At 40.0% G+C, this 18402-nt stretch overlaps 1 protein-coding gene across 11 annotated transcripts in view; it reads left to right on the top strand.

Annotated features, from left to right (window-relative positions):
• Nucleotides 1–18402, top strand: part of LOC105466845 (vesicle transport through interaction with t-SNAREs 1A) — a 378345-nt gene that overhangs the window by 265893 nt on the left and 94050 nt on the right. For 3 of the 11 annotated variants that reach the window (XR_011607633.1, XR_011607634.1, XR_011607636.1), the window contains 2 exons: nt 7–380; nt 1212–17200. The exons of 5 other annotated variants lie outside the window; for them this stretch is intronic. Coding sequence is in view for 1 of the 6 variants with exons in the window: in XM_011716012.3 (XP_011714314.1) it covers nt 1212–1215 (4 nt within the window). In the remaining 5 variants the exon portion in view is untranslated. Of the gene's footprint in view, nt 1–6; nt 381–1211; nt 17201–18402 lie in introns of those variants that run through there. 3 more of the 11 variants (XR_978492.3, XR_011607635.1, XM_011716012.3) reach the window with 3 other exon arrangements.

Raw genomic sequence — 18402 nt, 5'->3', positions numbered from 1 at the left:
TTACAGATGAGGAAACTGAGGCTTAGAAAAGTTCAGTAACTTGCTCAAACTCACACAACTCTCAAGTCTCAGATCCAGGATTACAGCAGCTCCAGTCTATCAGCCTTAAGAGCACAGATCTCCTTGTCTGACACCTGATACCAGCTGGGTTCTCATCATGCAGTCAGCCTCCAAGAATATAAGTAATTATACGTAGTCAAAGAAAAAAAATCTGTTTAAAATCAGGCTATGCCTTTATCAATACATTTCATTTAAGCTATCAATGATGTTTTCAGTTAATAACTTAAGAATCAAATCTTTATTTTATAGTCTGGAAAATGCTATTTGATCAAAAAACACTGACTGAAAAATCCAGCATTATCTTAGCAGATAACATTCAAGTAAGTAAAAAATTGGCCTACATAACTCATCTGGAAATTAGTATGAGCCAACCTTTTCAGTCTTCCATGATGTGCACTGTGTTCACGGTTCTCTTAGAATTGTCATCGGCGTTGCAGGTTATAAGTTATGTGCATAAAATTAAAAACAAAACCTACCCATCACATTTGAGCCCAAATATTTCCTCTTTTAAGTTGTACTCATAACTTTGAAATTGGGGTTAAACCACAGGCTTATGTTTCTTATAGCCATTTTTTTGAAATATTTGGGTTCAATCATACCTGGTAATTTGGTGGGCAGTGATGGGGTAGGCTTGAGAATGTTCAAGAACAAACTGCACCATTATCATTCAGTTCTCCTTAATCTTACAAAAAACAAATCAAAAACCACTTATTACTGAATTTTAATACCTTCTGAATCTTCCAGCAAAAAGGAGGAAGATAGCATCTAAAAGAGTAATCTAAACACTGAAAAAGGAGTGGGAGGAGAGAGAGAATCCCAAGTAGTAAACCATATTGACCTACCAATTATGATGATTGTTTTTAAAATCACAGAGTGTTGTGGAAAAAAAATTGTCTTTATGGTGCCAGGTTTGTGGAGTCCTCTTTGTTAAAACCTTAGTAGATGAAGTTATGAAATTGAGACTAGTTTATTCTGGAAGCTTCTTAGTGGGGGATAAGATGGCTGGATGAACTGGGAGGACAGTAAACGGTGGAGGTGGAAACCTTATTCATAAAAATACTGTTTTTCATATGTTAAAAAAAAAAAGACATCTCATGGTTTTCATCAAGAGCTGTAGTCAGTGAGCCTGTGTACTTCCTTTTCCCTGCCAGATAGTTGTTCCTGGCTGGAAGACATTTTATGATATTTATTTGATGACACACACCTGCTGGGTGGATGAAAAGCAACTGCTCCTGGGGATGACCTACTTCAAGGGCGCAGTCAGCTTCTGAGGACGTCGGCAGGTTATCCTGAAATCATTTGAGTTCATCTTGATATCACCTGTTGAACATATCTAAGACTGGTGTATTCGCAGACTCGTGGTAGGCACAGTTGCTAACCCCAGGGAAGAGATTTTGGAGTCAGTAACTACTTTGTCAGTGTGTTGAGACTGGGAAGACATGCTGCTTTACCAAACCCACTCTGAGCATATGGAGTGCTGTTCTTGGCACTCGGGATGTGAATCAGCCCAAGGACCTGCCATCTGGGAGCGGACCCTGTAGAAGGGTATCTAGTGGGAACAAAAGTAAGTATGGTCCAGCACAGAAGGGATGGATCTAAGGTAGAAGGCATGGCGGATGAGGATCCGAGGTGAGGGGAAAGGGCCATGAAAAAAATTCTGACAAAGTGTTCGCCTGGGAGTTTCCAGGACAGAGACAGATTTCCGGTTGAGATCAGGGAAGAGCAAGGAATATTTGAAACGCATGGAGACACTGTCACCAATTCATCCTTTGAAGCCGACATGTCTTGGCATGTTCATTTCTATTCTACAAACATTTATGGAACACATGCTATTGAGACATGGCAGGCCTTAGGTAGTGAAGATAAAATATAAATAATCCATGTCTCTCTCCCAATATATATACTCTAGTGAGAAAACATACCTAAACAAATTTTATTATAAATTTGAATATAACATACCCATATGTGTACACAGGGAGTTTTAGCCAAGTTGGAGTTCCTGGAGTTGGTGATACCTGGCCTGAGCTTTGAAGAATAAGTTTGTGTTAGCCAATGAAGAGAGAACAGGGACATGAAGGCATTAAAACAATATGTTGTGCCCAGGAGCTACAGATTGAGCATCCCTAATTTGAAAATCCAAAATTCACAATGCCCCAAAATCCAAGTTTTTGAGCCCCAATATGATGCTCAAAAGGAATACTCACTGGAGCTCTTTGGATTTCTGATTTTTGGATTAGAGATACTCAACTGGCATGTTATTTTGCATATATTCCCAAATCCAAAAAAATTAAGAACTCAAAACACTTCTGTTCCCAAGCGTGTTGGATAAGGGATTCCCAACCCGTACAAACTGTTATGTTTTACTTGAGAAAAAAAAAGACAAGGCAGGAACCAGGGTTTGAGCCAGTGGGTACCTCAGAGGGGCTATAGGTTCCCCACCACCCCAAGAGCCCCTTGCCATAAATGCTGCCAGGGCCACCCCAAGCAGACATATAGTCGGAGTAAGGGGCTGTGCTTGCTATGTAAATGCAGGTTCGTAACAAGTGCCCTTGCACCTCTGCTGCCCTAAGCTCCTCTGTATGGAAAATCTAGAGATTCCACCGAAGGGACATTGGCTCAGTGCTGAAAGTTGGAAGCTCTGAGTCATGACGAATTGGAAGCTTACATGTTGATTTACAAGGCGTCTTTGCCCATTACATTTATTTACATGTCTAGAGGTCATGGCCTAAAAGGCTTGGCTCCAAATATGATATGCCCTTCATATTGTTTATGATATGACTCTCCATTCAGTTCTCTTTTTCTCTTCTCCTGATTATCTGTTGCTGAGTTGCAAATCACCCCAGAAATGCAGTGGCTTCAGCAGCAATCTCAGGATTTTGGCAGGTTTGGAAAATCGGGGGTCGCTTGGCTGGGTGTTCTGGCTCAGGGTCTCTCGTGAGGTTTCTTTAGACAGAGATCAGAGCTGGAACCATGTAGGGGGACAGGAGCCTGGAGTAGCTGGGGACTGACTGGGCACCTCCCTCTTTCTGTCGTCATTAGTCAAAAGGCCCTTCCATGTGATCTCCCTATGTGTGCTGGTGAGGGCAATCTTACGGCATGGCAGCCTCAGGCTTGGCAGCCCAGGGCACCTAAGGTGAGAGCTACAAAAGTGAGAGGCAGAAGCTGTGTGGCCTTTTCTAACCCAGTCTAAGAAGTCACACAGTGCCACATTCTGTGCTGCGTTCTAGTCAGCAAGACAGTCGCAAGGGCTTGCCAAGGTTTAAGGGGATGGGATAGGACACATACCCCACCCACTCTTTGATGCAAGGGTGGCAGGTTGAGGAAGACCAGTGGGGCAGGAAATATTGTTGCAACCAGTTTTGGAAAATACGATCTGCCACATCCCGGAAGAACATTTTCATCCGCTCACGTAATCCTTTAAGTTACATAAAAATTAATTTACTCATTATGGTGTCGCCCACAACCTTCCTTGGTCCCTTCCCACAGCAAAATCCAAGGCTCAGTGCACACACACAAACCACAAAACTCCCGTTGTCTGAATGAGGGTCAGTCACTCAAGTGTGTACTGTCCCCATCAAGATGACAACATTTGATAAGGATATATCCTGTTGCCCCATCTTCTAGGAAGCTGCACTTCCATCCATTGTTAAAGCCAAATATCGCTCAGATCTTTCATGGAGAGGCCCCTTTGAAACTAACCCCAGCAAACTAGAGACTCAGTGAATGATTTCAAATCTCTATTTGCTCTGCACCTGGGAGATTGATGGTACTCTCATAACAATTTGGTGAGTGGCACTTAGTGGAGTAGTGAATGTTCCAGAAAGTGAAAAAAAGAGAAAATAAAAGAAAGGCCCAGACTTTGGGCTCAAGGAACTTTAAAAACTGAAGCATTACCGTGTTCATGGTAAGAAATCTTCTGATTTCAACAATTGGTGTAAATTTTACATTTTTTAGTAAGCACCTTTTCAAGTGTGCTGTCCTTAATGAGGACTTTAATTCTTGTTTTTGCACATATGTAGAAAACAGAAGTTGAGTTCTTCAAACATTTGTTATCAAAAATATATGATATATAAGCACTGAATTGGAAGATTGTTTTCCCCCTTGGATAATCTAGAAAAGAATATAGCTCTATTCTGAAATCCCTTCCCGTTCAAGAGTTATCCAAGCAAATAGTGTTGACCAAGGTGTTGAATGCACCAGTAATAATAATGCTACCCTTTCATAAAGCTAAGTAATCAGGAATAATGCTGAAAATAAGAAGACAGTCATTTATTTACTCTATTTGGCATTGTTAATACTAATAATGTATTTCAACACAGTAAAATTGCTAGATAATGCTTTTGTGACTTTTATGCAGGTTATTGTTATTTAAATGAACAGTCGACTGCACTGTAATGAAGAAATGCATGCTTTTCCCAACTCAGTTATCAACCAGAATTCTTGGAAAATGAGAATTTGTGTCTGCTTTCATTCACAGAGCAAACTGGAGGTCACTGTTTTCAATATGAACCTTTTTTTAGCTTTTCAACAGTGAATAATTAGGAGCTGCTGCTTCTGAAATTACCTGTATTCACTGTAGAGAAGGAAAGACTTTTATCTTTCACGATGAAATACATTTTCTCATTCAAACTTTGTCATTCTTTTTTTAAATGGCATTTTACACCACTGAGTCGATCTTCGGTAGTAAAATAAAAGAAATATATTTTGTGAGCTGCAATAGCCTTGTTTATTCAATTTTACTTCCTTAAATTTCATCTCCTCCTTGAAAAATGATCCAAATGCAAAAATGAGTTTAAAGCAGTTGAATGTACAAAGCAATTATCTGCATGAAATGCTATTATACAAACATACATGTTCCTTGCACTTTGATTAAATGGAATTGATTCTTGATCCTTATCGATTATGTGCTTCCATTGTTTTTTAACAGCTTTATTGAGATATAATTTATATGTTATATAATGCACCCATTTAAAGTGTACAATTCAGTAGCTCTTAGTATATTCGCTACATTGTGCAACCATCACCACAATCAATTGTAGAACTTTTTTTTTTTTTTTTTTTTTTGAGGCAGAGTTTTGCTCTTATTGCCCAGGCTGGAGTGCAATGGTGCGATCTCGGCTCACAGCAACCTCCGCCTCCCAGGTTCAAGTGATTCTCCTGCCTCAGCTTCCTGCGTAGCTGGGATCACAGGCATGCGCCACCACGCCCCACTAATTTTGTATTTTTAGTAGAGACGGGGTTTCTCCATGTTGGTCAGGCTGGTCTCAAACTCCCGACCTCAGGTGATCTGCCCGCCTCGGCCTCCCAGAGTGCTGGGATTACAGGCGTGAGCCCCTGCACCCAGCCCAATTGTAGAACATTTTTATCACCCCAAAAAGAAATCTGGTTTCGATTAATAGTCACTCCCCCTTTCCTGCCAGCCCCTGACAACCGCTAGTATACTTTCTGTCTCTATAGATTTGCCTATTTAGGTATTTCATATAAATGGAATCATACTATATGTGGTATTTTGTGTCTGGCTTCTTTCACTTAGCGTAATGTTTCAAATCTTCTTATTGACAAATCATATGCCATTGTATGGATACATAAATTTTATTTGTCTGCTTATCAATTGATGAACATTTGGGTTGTTTCTACTTTTTGAATATTGTGAACAATGCTGTCATGGACATTTATGTACAAGTTTTTGTGTGAACATACATTTTCATTTCTCCTTGCTGCCTACTTAGGAGTAGAATTGTTGGGTCATGTGATAACTCTGCATAGCTTTTGAAAAACTGCCGAACTATTTTCTAAAGTGGCTGCACTGTTTCCCAGTCCCACCAGCAAAGAATAAGTGTTCCAGTTTCTTCACATCTTCACCAGCACTTGCTTTTGTCTGTCTTTTTTATTACAGTTTTTCAAGTGGGAGTGAGGAACTATCTCATGGTGGCTTTGATTTGTATTTCCCTAATGCCTAGATGTTGAACGTTTTTTCATGTGCTTATTGGCCATTTGTATTTCTTCTTTGGAGAAATGTCTGATTCTACTGAGTTTTTAAAACTTCTTTTGCCTCACCTCAGGCATGTGGTTAGCAGAACTGTTAGAAACAAATATATCTTCCTAAAGGGAGGGATTTTCAAACAAATTTATAAATCGAAGATGTTCTTTTTACCATGGTAGTATTTTAGATTATGCAACAACTGAATTGTTCTCAGGAAGCAATCTGCTTCTAAAACTTTGTTTTCCATTTGGCTAGCAATACGGATATTAAGTTATCCCAGAAGCATACCTAGAAAGATCAGCTTGTCTAATTAACTCATTTTACCAATTAGGAAAGCAAGGGCCTGAGAGGTGAAATATGTGGGTCACATGGAGAATTAATGATAGAGTTGGAATTGTATCCAGGTGAACTACAGGTATCTGAAATTCTGTGTTTATTTTAGAGAGAATATAGCACTTTGCCACTAGGTTCTCAACTGATTTTTAAAAAAAAAATGGTGAAAATGCCCTGCAATTTACTCAGTGACATTTATTGTTGAGTGTTGAACACATATTATTTTATTTTATCCTCATAGAAGCATATGTAAGATTGATACTTTTATTTTCTCCTTTTATGTGTGGGGAAGCTGAGGTTAGCTCACTTTTTCAATGGCACCTGCATAGTGAGTGGCAGATTTTCTGATTCCGAATCTGCTGTTCTGTGTTTCTTCTGATCTGTCTGATGAATGAAAGACAGCATCAGCATATTGCTTCCTGTGCCATCTTCCAACTTCTCACTGTCACTGAAACAAATAACCGATAGGTGGCATCAAGGAGCACTCACTTGCCATTGCCATAATTAACAGTTATTTAGCAACACTACTATACCAACTTCAGAAGTAGAATATATGGTTCTGTGGACAGAAGAATTGTTCAAATGTAAGAATATTGTACCGTAAGGGACTAATAACAGAACAACTTACATTCACAGGGTACTTTTCAGTTACAAAGCATTTGACTTACACTTTTAATTTGATGCTCACAATTTGGCAAGCTTTTCATTATCTTTGTTTTTATGTACTTTTAATACTCATGATGAAACGAAGGCCTGAAGGGCTTTAGTCACTACAATTCTAAAGTCTGAGGCAGAGCTGCTTCTCAAAACAAGTCTCTTGGCTCCTGTGTAGTCCTGTGTATTCCCTCCAGTGTACCATCCTCTGCCATAATGATGTGCTGTTGGGCACTCATTTGAAAGAAGAGGAGACTTTATACCATTATTTCAGACAACAACAGAGCTATGAACAAGTAGAAGTTATAGGGAGGCTAATTTTGAACCCATATAAAGAAGAATTGATCTGTCCAACAATGAAATGTGTTGTCTTATGAAGGAGTGAGGTCTCTTGTCATTGAACTGTTCAAGCTAGGGCTGACTGACCATCTGGAAGGATCTTGCAGAAGGCATTTCTGCATTGGGGGAGGTGGGGAGTGTGTTTGTGGTGCTGAGAGATGTTAGATGGCACCTAAGAGCCCTTTCAACTATGAGATTGTGAATCTTTGTTCTTAGAGAGTAAGCTGGTTTAAGGGGTCCTCTGTATCCCTATTGAGGAAAGAGAGTTTAGCTCTGGTGTACTCCTATCCTGCAAAGTTAAGGGTACAGGGTTTTCTCTTTAAAAGAAAGTAACCAAATTTATCAACCTGGATTACTGGTTTGTAAAAGGTTATAACAGCTGTTCCCATCTATGTTAACAGATGCTGTACACAACAAGGGATCTATATTCAGATAAGATTTGACTATCGCAAGGACAGAAAACCAAACACCACATGTTCTCACTCATAGGTGGGAATTGAACAATGAGAACACTTGGACACAGGGTGGGGAACATCACACACCGGGGCCTGTCATGGGGTGGGGGGAGGGGGAAGGGATAGCATTAGGAGAAATACCTAATGGAAATGAGGAGTTAATGGGTGCAGCACACCAACATGGCACATGTATACATATGTAACAAACCTACACGTTGTGCACATGGACCCTAGAACTTAAAGTATAATAATAAAAAAAATAAAAAAATTTTAAAAAGATTTGATATGAGCCTGCAACGTGCTGTTGTTCTTTGTGACTATCCAAGAGAAAGAGAAAAGAAGAAGCAATTCTAAATTTGTTTTTTAGTTTTGTCAAGTGTTTCAGAGGCCAGTCGCTCTCAGCCCTTGTTGCTCATGAGAATCACCTGGGGAGCTTTTTAAAAATCAGATGCCCAGGCCCCACCACAGAACAAATTAATCATATTCTCTAGTTCCCAGTTACTGGTGGGTTCCCAGTATCTTAACAGCTGTCCCGGTGATGCTTACGTGAAACCAGAGTTAAGAAGAGCTCATCTAATCAGTCTAGTCTGAGCATGAATCCAGGCAAAATCTGGACATTTGCTTTTGTAATTCAGCTTCTTGTCTAGCATTCCTATTATCAATTCAAAGCCAGTGCTCTTTAGTACAATAAGGGGCAGTGTCTCACAGTGGTTCACACTGCTGCTCTTGAGCCAGACAGCCTGGCTGTGTCCACTTACTAGCTTTGTGACGTCAGGAAAGTTATTTTCATCACTCTGTGCCTCAAGTTCTTTATTTGCAAATCAAGAGAATAATAGTAGTTACAAAGTAAATGCTAAAGTTAATAAAGACCCAAAAGAAAATTAAAACTCTACATATCATGATATTATAATTACAACCATCATCATCGTCCTCCTCATCACCATTATTGTTTTGTTGTTGGTAGCAGTGGTATCCTGCTAGGTGCTAGAAGCTTGGAACCTATTGAAAAAGTGCTCTTCCCTGTACAGGACTATACCTGGCTTTACTTCAAAACTAAGAACTCTTAGCAACATTAGCAACATACTTCCTCAGCTCTAGAACTTCCCGATGAAGTGGAATGTTTTACATCAGACTTTTTGCAAGAAGCTCAGGCCTGAACCCGGTAACCTGTGGTTCCATCCAGCACTTGATTCTACATTAAGATCAGGCCACAGCTCTGCAAGGTGAGGGCCCAGACTGAAGGCTCAGGCTGGGTTTCTGTTTAGTAACTGGGAAAAAGGCATGTACTGCATGTGGCAGGCTGACCTCCTGAATCTTCAGGACAATCTCAATTTCGGATGGCCCACCCTGCTGATCAAATCTGTGGTTCGGAAAGGATGGTTACTGTTAAGCAGGAGGCAAGGGCTCCAAATGCCAGTGTCCTAATTGTGTAAAAAGTAAATATAATTTGAGTATGTGGGATAGCCTCAGAGAAAAATCAAAGAACACAATTAAGCATAGTTTCTATTTAGTTTTCAGTTGATGAAGGAATAATTTGAAGTTGCACTAGTCACTGAGAGTACAGTAGCAATAGTCCTCCATTCTCTGGGATTCAGGGCAGGCGCAGACATTATGTGCATATTACAGGTTTTCTAGCACACAGATTCTATCAAGATAGCCTCTAACTGCGATTGTGGAAACTGGTGGAATATTCCTAGCAGGAGCTCAAAGGATTGTAAAGCTGAATAACATCTTTGTCTCAAGAACTTATATGAGAAACTTTTTCCCCTTTTTCTCCTACAGGCATTTAGTGGTTCACCATTGCAGACACTGCATATCTTTGTATCCCACACAGTCCCCATGTTAATAGTTGTTTGCTAGTTGTGGTCATTTAATTGAAAAAAGCTGGCACGAAGATATTACAGGTCCCAATAGGTCATTTCTGTATCAAGTATGGTGTTATTGCCTTTAACCAAGCCCTGTCCAAGGCCAAATTTATTACATGCATTAATAACATATAAGAGGATAGACAGGGAGCTGAAGAAAAGATGTGTGTGGCCTTTAACTATGCCAGTCATCTATAGTTCAGAGGGTTGCTTACCGTGGCATATTGCCAGCTGTGCATTATAGAATTCCAGATGGCATGGTGCTATTGGTACTTGTTTTGGATTTGCCCTGGGAATGAAGTTAAAGAGGACACTGAACTATGGCTGGGATCCTTTTGCTTGCCTCTTCCAGGGTAGATCCTGGAAGGCTCTGTCCCCTCCAACCAATCAGAAAGCTGCCCCAACCTCTCTTGGGGATTACGAACTCAGCACAAATTGCTCTTTTCCCGTGAGTTGCCCATGCACCTAGTAACCCTGCACTAAGAGGACAGTGAGATTGCATTCCCTCATGTGATCTGTGTTCGCCCTCCCTCAGACCCCAGAGCTGGGGCAACTTTGGACATGAACTCAAAGACTCTATAGATAAGGGTTGTGTTTTCATTAGCTTGCCTGTCTTGCTTGCTTTATATTCTGTGAGATTTCCTTCCCCCTTCCCCCCTTTTTTTGGAAAATAAATAAATAAAACCCTTTTTACAGAAATTCACACACAGAGACAAAATAGTGTAATGAACCCACACGTCTCCAACAGCCACCTTCAACAGCCACCAACATGTCACCCTTCTTGTTTTATCCTTCTCTCCTCTTTTTCTTTTGTTAGAGTATTTTGAAACAAATCCCAGATATCTGATTTTACCTGTAAATATGTCAGTATGTATCTCTAGCACATACAGCATAACTTTTTAAAAACGTAATCACTACTTAATAATGATTGTGTAACCTGTCTGGGTTCAGTATTTCCTAATTGTTTCCAAAGCTTTCACAAATAGTTGGATGGTTTAAATCAGGCTGAAAACAAAGTATATCTGTTGCATTTGGTTGATCTGTCTTTAAACGTTCTTTAATCTATTACAGATCCTCCTCCTGTTTGTATTACATTTATTTGTTGAAGAAATTGTCCTGTAAAAATTTTTGTCCTATAGATTATTGTCCTGTAAAAATTTTCATGTTATGTATTTGAACTATTGCATCTCCATGGTGCCATTTTAACATATTTCTCTTTCCTCTGTACTTCCTATAAATTAATAGTTAGATCAAATGACTTAATAAGATGCAAATTCAGCTGTATCACATCAGAAGGCACATAACATCTGTTTGCATTACATTTATTGAGTTCAAGATTGATCAGTGGGTTTAGGTGTGGTCAGCCTTTCATCCATTATGAAGTTCTCTACCAACCGGTTAAAATAATAGTTTTAGCAACCATTGATGATCACTGCCAGCATTCATTAGGGATTACAACATGGTAATGTTCACTTCTGTCATTCAGTTTGCATTTACTAGCTATTATTCTATCATATAGAAGAACGTACTATCATCAACTATTCAGTTACTCTGAAATACAGTTCATATAAGAAAGCAGCATAAATGCCTCTGTTTATTAAATAGTTTTCAGATTTTTGAATGGCACCAGCATTCTCCAAAAGTGATCAGTGGCACTTGTTTGTTTGTTTGTTTGTTTTGAGCATCATTATAAACCCTTGGGCTTTTATCTATTTTATAGGTGTTAGGTGTCAGTCCATTACTCTTTGATCAGTGAGATCCCCTTCAAGTTGCCTCTTTTGCCTTTTAACGTGATTCCACTAGTCTTTTCTGTCAGGATAAGATGCCATGGGCTCCTGGCCCAAACCTGGAAGCAACTATTTTTACAAGGAATCCTGATTCCTCTCCTTAGTAAACAGTGTATAAAGATTTCAGTCTGGTCACCAAGGGTAGACTGCCCCTGAAATGGTTATGTTTATGTTGGAGTGGTAACGCAGTCTTCCTTGGTATCTCATCGTTCCTGCTCTCTGTAGGCATCTGGTTCCACCTGGATACTCCCTCCCACCACAGTCTCGTAATGGCCAGTGCTCCTTGTGATTCCACCTCCCTCTCCAACCAGATCCTGCTGCTTCTCTCAACGCTTTCATCCTCTCCTTCTAAATCAGGTACCCCAACGCATCTCTGGGCTTCTAAGACACCAGAGTGGAGAACACCTCTATAATGTTGAAGAATAATGGTACCCTTTCTTATACAGACTATTTTTATGTTTTTATTTCTTGAAGGGAGTCAACCTCCTGTTGCTGTCCAAGCCTTCAGTAGACAAATTTAGTCTTGTTCTTAACCCAGAACAACTGTGCTTTGAAACACCATGGAAACAGGCAGTCCCAGCCCCAAACCCAGGGAGGCTTCATAAAACCAACAATCCCCTCAGGTGTGTGTGTTTCCTAGGAAGCGTGGGCAGTTGCATGTTGAAATTCTTAACTAGGGTTGCCAGGTAATGAAAAAGTGTTATGGAGTTAGTTTATCATAACCATTTTGAGGCCACATACCTATTTGTACATTTGATGAAAACTATAGAACTTCTCTCTGGAAAATGTACATACGCACAAAATTTTACAGACAATTTCATGGGCTTCAAGGAGCTCCGGGTATCTTGGAGTTTAATTTGTTTTCATAAACTAGATCCTGATGTGCTCTGGCTTGTTGGAGGCTGCCCAGTTTGGAGGTGAGTCTGGACAAGAAGGCATATAGCTGATACCAGGGGGCCAGTTTGAAATCACTCCACTCAAATTATTCTTTGGTGTAGAGGTACTCCTGGTGCCAGTCTATAAACCATTTGTTGTCAGTCCATGACGTCATAAGTGTAGAAACTGAGAACAGGCATCTAAAAAAATTTATAGCAATTTGATGTTGTCACAGCATGCAAGCATATGGTCCTTGGACTTGTCTCATTGAACAGGGCACAAAGCATTTTGGGTGCTGATGAGTTCACATGCTGAGTTGCATGCAGTGGGGGCTGCGTAGCAGTCATGCAAAAAGGTCTCCCCATCAATTGTCGACAGGTTGGAAATTAAACACCAAAACCCAAACTGGCCCTTCATTTCAGATAGTCTAAGAAGCAACAACAGTGAAACCCAGAGTACCTTTGCTCACCCTACTACCTTGTTGTTTTAGCCTGTCTTTCTCCACTGTATACTTCTACAAAGTATACCCAGAACAAGGCATAGAGTTGATATTCAGTAAATCTTTGCTGAACGGTGAGCAGAGCAAAATTGTTGCCCAAAAGGAGAAACCACATTTTTTCCCTAATGATGCCCTGCAGGGAAAAAAATTTTTTTGATAATTCCTAGAAAGTTGAAGCTACTTACATGAAAAAAATATGATAGGAAATAAATTATAAGCAGTTATTAACTTCACTGAATATTCTCATAGAACGTGAAATAAATAGAGTAATCTTAAAGAGCTGGTCCTCACTGTGGAAGCTGTGAGGCTTTCGGGATGGTTTGTATTTCAGTGTACATGTTGTATGAATTAACAAGTCAGTAACAAATGTGATCCATTTACAGGGCAGAAAAATTAGAGTGGTCTCAAGTATAATGATAGTCACAGTGGGAAGAATATAATTTACTTAATCGACAGAATAAGAGTTTATTATAAATGAAAGGCAAACGAGATATGGTCATGCATTCACTGCCTAGTTTTTCCCTTCTCTCACCCCTTTATGTCATCTCTTTCTGTCTTCCCTGAGGGTCCAGAATTAGTAAAATCTGTTCTTTGAAAATCTTGCCTTTAAAAACTGGGCTTGTGAAAAGTCACCAGGCAGCCTGAGGACCGACCAACCTAAGAAGGGGTTTAATCCCAACCTCACAGCCCCTCTGCACCACCCCCATACCCAGTAGGGTCCATTCCACACCCCTAGTAGCACATCTGTGACACAGCAGGCTGCTGGGGGGACAGTCTGAACCCAAAGTCACCAACTGTCTCACTAACCAGAGAAAGGGATTTTACCTCAGGACAGTTTCTCAGGTTCTGTGGAACCAGTCCCTGCATAAAGAGACAGATTTCCTTCTTTCCTTCTTTCTTTTATTTTCCGTGCCTCCCCCCCACCCCCCACCGCCACAAATGAGTGGATTCAGAAACGTTATCTGCTAAAAGTAAAAGAAGAAGAAAAATTGAGACTATGTCACACAGGTGGTGAAATCAGTAGTAGAGGGTGTCTGGGTATGTGTTGCAAGAGTGACACCTGGTTTATGTTTATCAACAACCAAGTGAGCTATAAAATTTGTGGAAATAACTTTGCTTTTTAACATCCCTTTTGAACAACACAGGCCGATTGCCCTATCTATCTAATAAAAAGGAAACAGTTGTCCTGCTTACCATGCATGGGACACTGAAGGGATAAAGGAGCTTGTCCACAGTATGTGGGCCCAGAAATACACAATAGCTAAAGTCTGATGTGACCTTTGTCTTTGCAAATAAAGAGACTGATAACCCAGGTGTCACCACCACATTTTTTAAACACATGCATCACAAAGGGCTCAGCTTAATGACTATTTTCAAGTACAAACGAATTTCCTGAAATGGAAGAAAAAAAAAATAGAATCATACTTGGGGGTAATTAGGGGCTCAGGCTACCCCTAGTGTTCTCAGACAATATCTAATAACAGACGTTCACTGCACCAGTGCCCTGACTCGTATATGGAGTTTTATGGTTATTGATAGTAACATGATTATGGTAACCATTATATGTGCCACGCATGGGGCTATGCATTTTATGTTAGTAGATTTTTTTTTAATCTGCACAATAGGCCTAAGAGATCAATGTTTTTATTATTCCGTTTTATAAGTAAGGAAACAACTGACTCATATCATGCCCTCCATACGTGGCCGAGCTGGTCTCAGAACCAGGTCTAACTTCTCAGCCTTAACAACCATGATGCCTTTTAGGGGTTTTGGTTAGGTTGGTTTTGATTTATTTTTCTTAAAAGTTTTTTAAAAATGGGCTGCTTTGCTCCTTGACTAAAAAGGTTCCAAAGCACTTTTTACCCTAGAACTCACACAAGCCAACAGGGAATGGAAATTGGCCACAGCACTGTCACTGAAAGGTAATAATTAATGAAAAAGGTGTCACCTAAAGAGGCCAATGACAAAAAGTGTATGTTTCTCTTGGATTAACTTTTCTAACACTCTTTAAATAATGTGTTGATAGCAGCAGAGACCAAAAAGAATGCAAACAGACCTGAACATTTTAAACCTCTGGGAAGAAAAATATGAAAATGAAGATGTTTTCATAGCCCTAAACGACTTTTTGCACTTCTTTTTCTGTGGTAGTAACTGTGATGTTTACCACTTCTTGTGTGCCTTTTTTGTGCTAAGCAATATGCTTATTTTTAATTATCAACAATCCCCACAAACAGGAGCCATCTCAGTTTTACAGTTAAGAAAACTTAGATTCCGTGAGGTTAAGAAGTTATAGCTCTGTGTAGAATCTTAGGAAGACTTTCTCATTATGAAATAGACCACATTCGAAATATACAACAGAATTAACAAGAAAAACACACGCAGATTGGTGAGCATTTCCAAGAGATCGCTTACGAGGCACAAGCAGTGAAGGGTCAGCACCTCCTGTGGGCTGCTCCGTTGTTGTTGATGGGGATATGAAGCAATTGAAATACAGTCAGGTGGGCACTCCATTTTCAAATTAGCTGATTGCGGACGGGACACCGTTGGTGTAATCTACAAAGACCGGGAAAAGGGAACCTGCGCGTCTTCGGTGCTGCAGTGGTACTGGTGAGGGTCACGTCTTGTGATCAGGAGAGTTCCACCAGCTCTCTTTGTGCATAGCAAACCTGATACTCCCCAGAAAGTTCCATAGGCAAAGGCTGGGCATGCTGACCTCCAATCCAGGGGCCCCAGCATCAGGACCTCTCTCCCCAGCAGCAACACCTGGATTGAGTTATTTTACTTCTCTGGACCTGAATCTCACTGACCGTAGAAGAGGGCATATTTCTCAGCAAAACAGCTGGAAAATTATGCTGGCCTTTTGTACAGGTCATATTAAGCTCCTTCATAGACTACATGAACAATCTGGGTTATTTTAAAGGTGAAAATGGGCTTTTTAAGGGGGAGAGGTTACAGCTACCAGCAAACCAGAGACTTCCTCCATTCTGTGACCCTCCTTCCTCTGCATTCTTAAGGACTTGGATAGAACCTGAGTTTTCCATTTCTCCTTGTGAGAATGTGTCTTCAGGAGCTTATTGATAATTCTGTCTTTCAGCATAACTTTGTAAAGTTGAGGTCCCTGCCAATTGATAGTCACCTTGTGGCTTGAACCTTCAGTCCAAAAGAATAAAGATCTACCTTTACATTCGTTTAGAGTGAGGGATGGTGTAGAGCCAGGATACCTAAGTGTCACCTCCTGCAGTTTACTAACACATGGAGTCCCTTTGACAGGTGCCCGAGTTTCATCTTCCTATTTATTACAACGTATACTTTTAGGGTTTTTTTTTTTTTTAACCTCTTACCCCCTTTCCTTCCTGTTCTTTCTTCCCTCTTTTTTCTTCTTTTTCCATCTCCTTGGCTTTTTAACTCTCTCCTCTTTTCTCTCTTTCCCTTTTCACTTTTCTTGTCAGCAGTTTACTCAACCACCATATAATAAATCCAGTAAGTGATCATAAAAATACCAATCCTGATTGCAAAAATGGCAGCACAGCCTCAGCTTGGAAAAAAACTTGGAAAAACAAACTGAAATCATCAAAGACTAAAGACCAGATACTAAAAAGATGGGATTTGCTGTGAGATATATTTTATAATAAAAATTCTGCTATAAAGAAGCATCTTTTTATTTTTTTCCTTGATATAGTCTGAATAGTTTATACCTGATGCCAAGAAATTATATATAATTAGTCTTGGTAATATATAATTTCCATTTGATTATATATATTAAAGTGATTAAGGAACTTCAGTTTTTCACTAGTAAATATCTGCCTTCTTTGTTGCGTTCTGGGTCTGTAATGACTGTTTATATCAAGGGTAGCACTCGTTCAGAACTGAAGGGAGCAAAAGTTGGAATGCTTTAACCAAGCTTGATTGCCTGATGTCTATGAATCTGGGAGATAACAGGAAGTTAGCTACATTTTGGGAAAAACTGAAGGGAGATTTCAGTCCAATTTCTTGAAACCGTCACGTAGTTGTGCATGACTTCCCAGGAGTAAACTGCATAAGGCCAGGCACAGTGGCTCACACCTGTAATCCCAAGACTTTGGGAGGCTGAGGTAGGCAGATCACCTGAGGTCAGGAGTTCAAGACCAGCCTGCCCAACATGGCGAAACCCGGTCTCTACTAAAAGTACAAAAAATTAGCCAGGCATGGTGGGGGGTGCCTGTAATCCCAGCTACTCGGGAGGCTGAGGCAGGAGAATCGCTTGAACCTGGGAGGTGGAGGTTGCAGTGAGCCAAGATCGTGCCACTACACTCTAGCCTGGGCAACAAGAGTGAAACTCCATCTCAAAAAAAAAAAAAAAGAAAAGAAAACTGCATAAAACAGCATAGATGAGAAGGCATATTTTAGGAAGATTACTCAGTTAAGTATATGACATCACCAATATTTTTAATATTGCATAGAATAAAATGAAATTTTTGACATGTCAGTTTTTAATTAATGACTTCTATTTGCCTTTTGCAGATTACTTTCATGTGTTTATTCCACATATTTTATAGCAGTTTTTCTTTTTCCAATTAGAGGATAGATTTCATCCTTTATCTTTGTAGGTAGCTGATCCAAGACATTTTTATGTAAATGGATTAATTAATTAGTAGCCTTCATTTGAAACTTAAAAAGAAAATAATCCTTTTTGAGAGGTATTAACTATTTTTAAAGCCACAAACGATTCTTTACTTAAGCACCTTGTCACACAATTAGAAATTATTTGACAGCATTAATCATAATAAAATGCATTACCCTTTACTGAATCACCTTTTTTTCCTAAGCTAATTAAAAGAATCCATTCCCTAGGAGACTGTACAGCAACTTCACTTGTAAAAATCACATTTTTGGGGAACTTAACAGTACATATTTAGGAAACTTTTGAGCAAATGACATCACAAGTTCAATTACCTGTACAGCCTTTGTGAGAAGGCATCTAGCTACAGAGATGTGCTGGGTTCTAGGGAAGGCAGCTACATCTGGCCTTTTTTGAGAGCCCTTAAGCCTCTCTGCCTTCCAGCCCTAGGTTTTATGCAAATCAGGAATCTTTGGCGGTCTCTACTTCCTGGCCAGGCCAGCCTAATCCACTTCCTTCGGGTTCATGTGACCATGCAAATTTGAGCACTCCTGAATAGTCCCAGAGGGGCTGTGCCTCTCATTATTCCTGCCCCATTCTCTGTGCAGTGCAAGCATTCAGACTATGAATGGACAAGGGTTTAATTACTCACCACATCTGTCAGATCAGATTCAACTTGAGAATGAAGAGAATCCCAGACAAGCCCAGTCGTTTCTTTGCACTGTTCTTCATGGCCGAGGTCATCCAGCTCTGTCTTCTAGGGAATATTTTCCACTCCTTGTTTCATGACCTCTGGAAAGCAGGGACTGTGGCTTTTGGAGATCCATTACTGGGCCTTTCACATTGTGTGTGGCCTTTACAAATGTTAATTAATCTTCCTGATGATGCACTGAGCATCAGGGAGCCCTTTATTCCCCTTGGACTACTGATGACCAATATGAGTGCCAGAAAGTT

Source organism: Macaca nemestrina, chromosome 9, assembly GCF_043159975.1.
Source record: "Macaca nemestrina isolate mMacNem1 chromosome 9, mMacNem.hap1, whole genome shotgun sequence".
Classification (NCBI taxonomy): Eukaryota; Metazoa; Chordata; class Mammalia; order Primates; family Cercopithecidae; genus Macaca; species Macaca nemestrina.
This window is presented reverse-complemented; position numbering and strand designations above follow the sequence as displayed.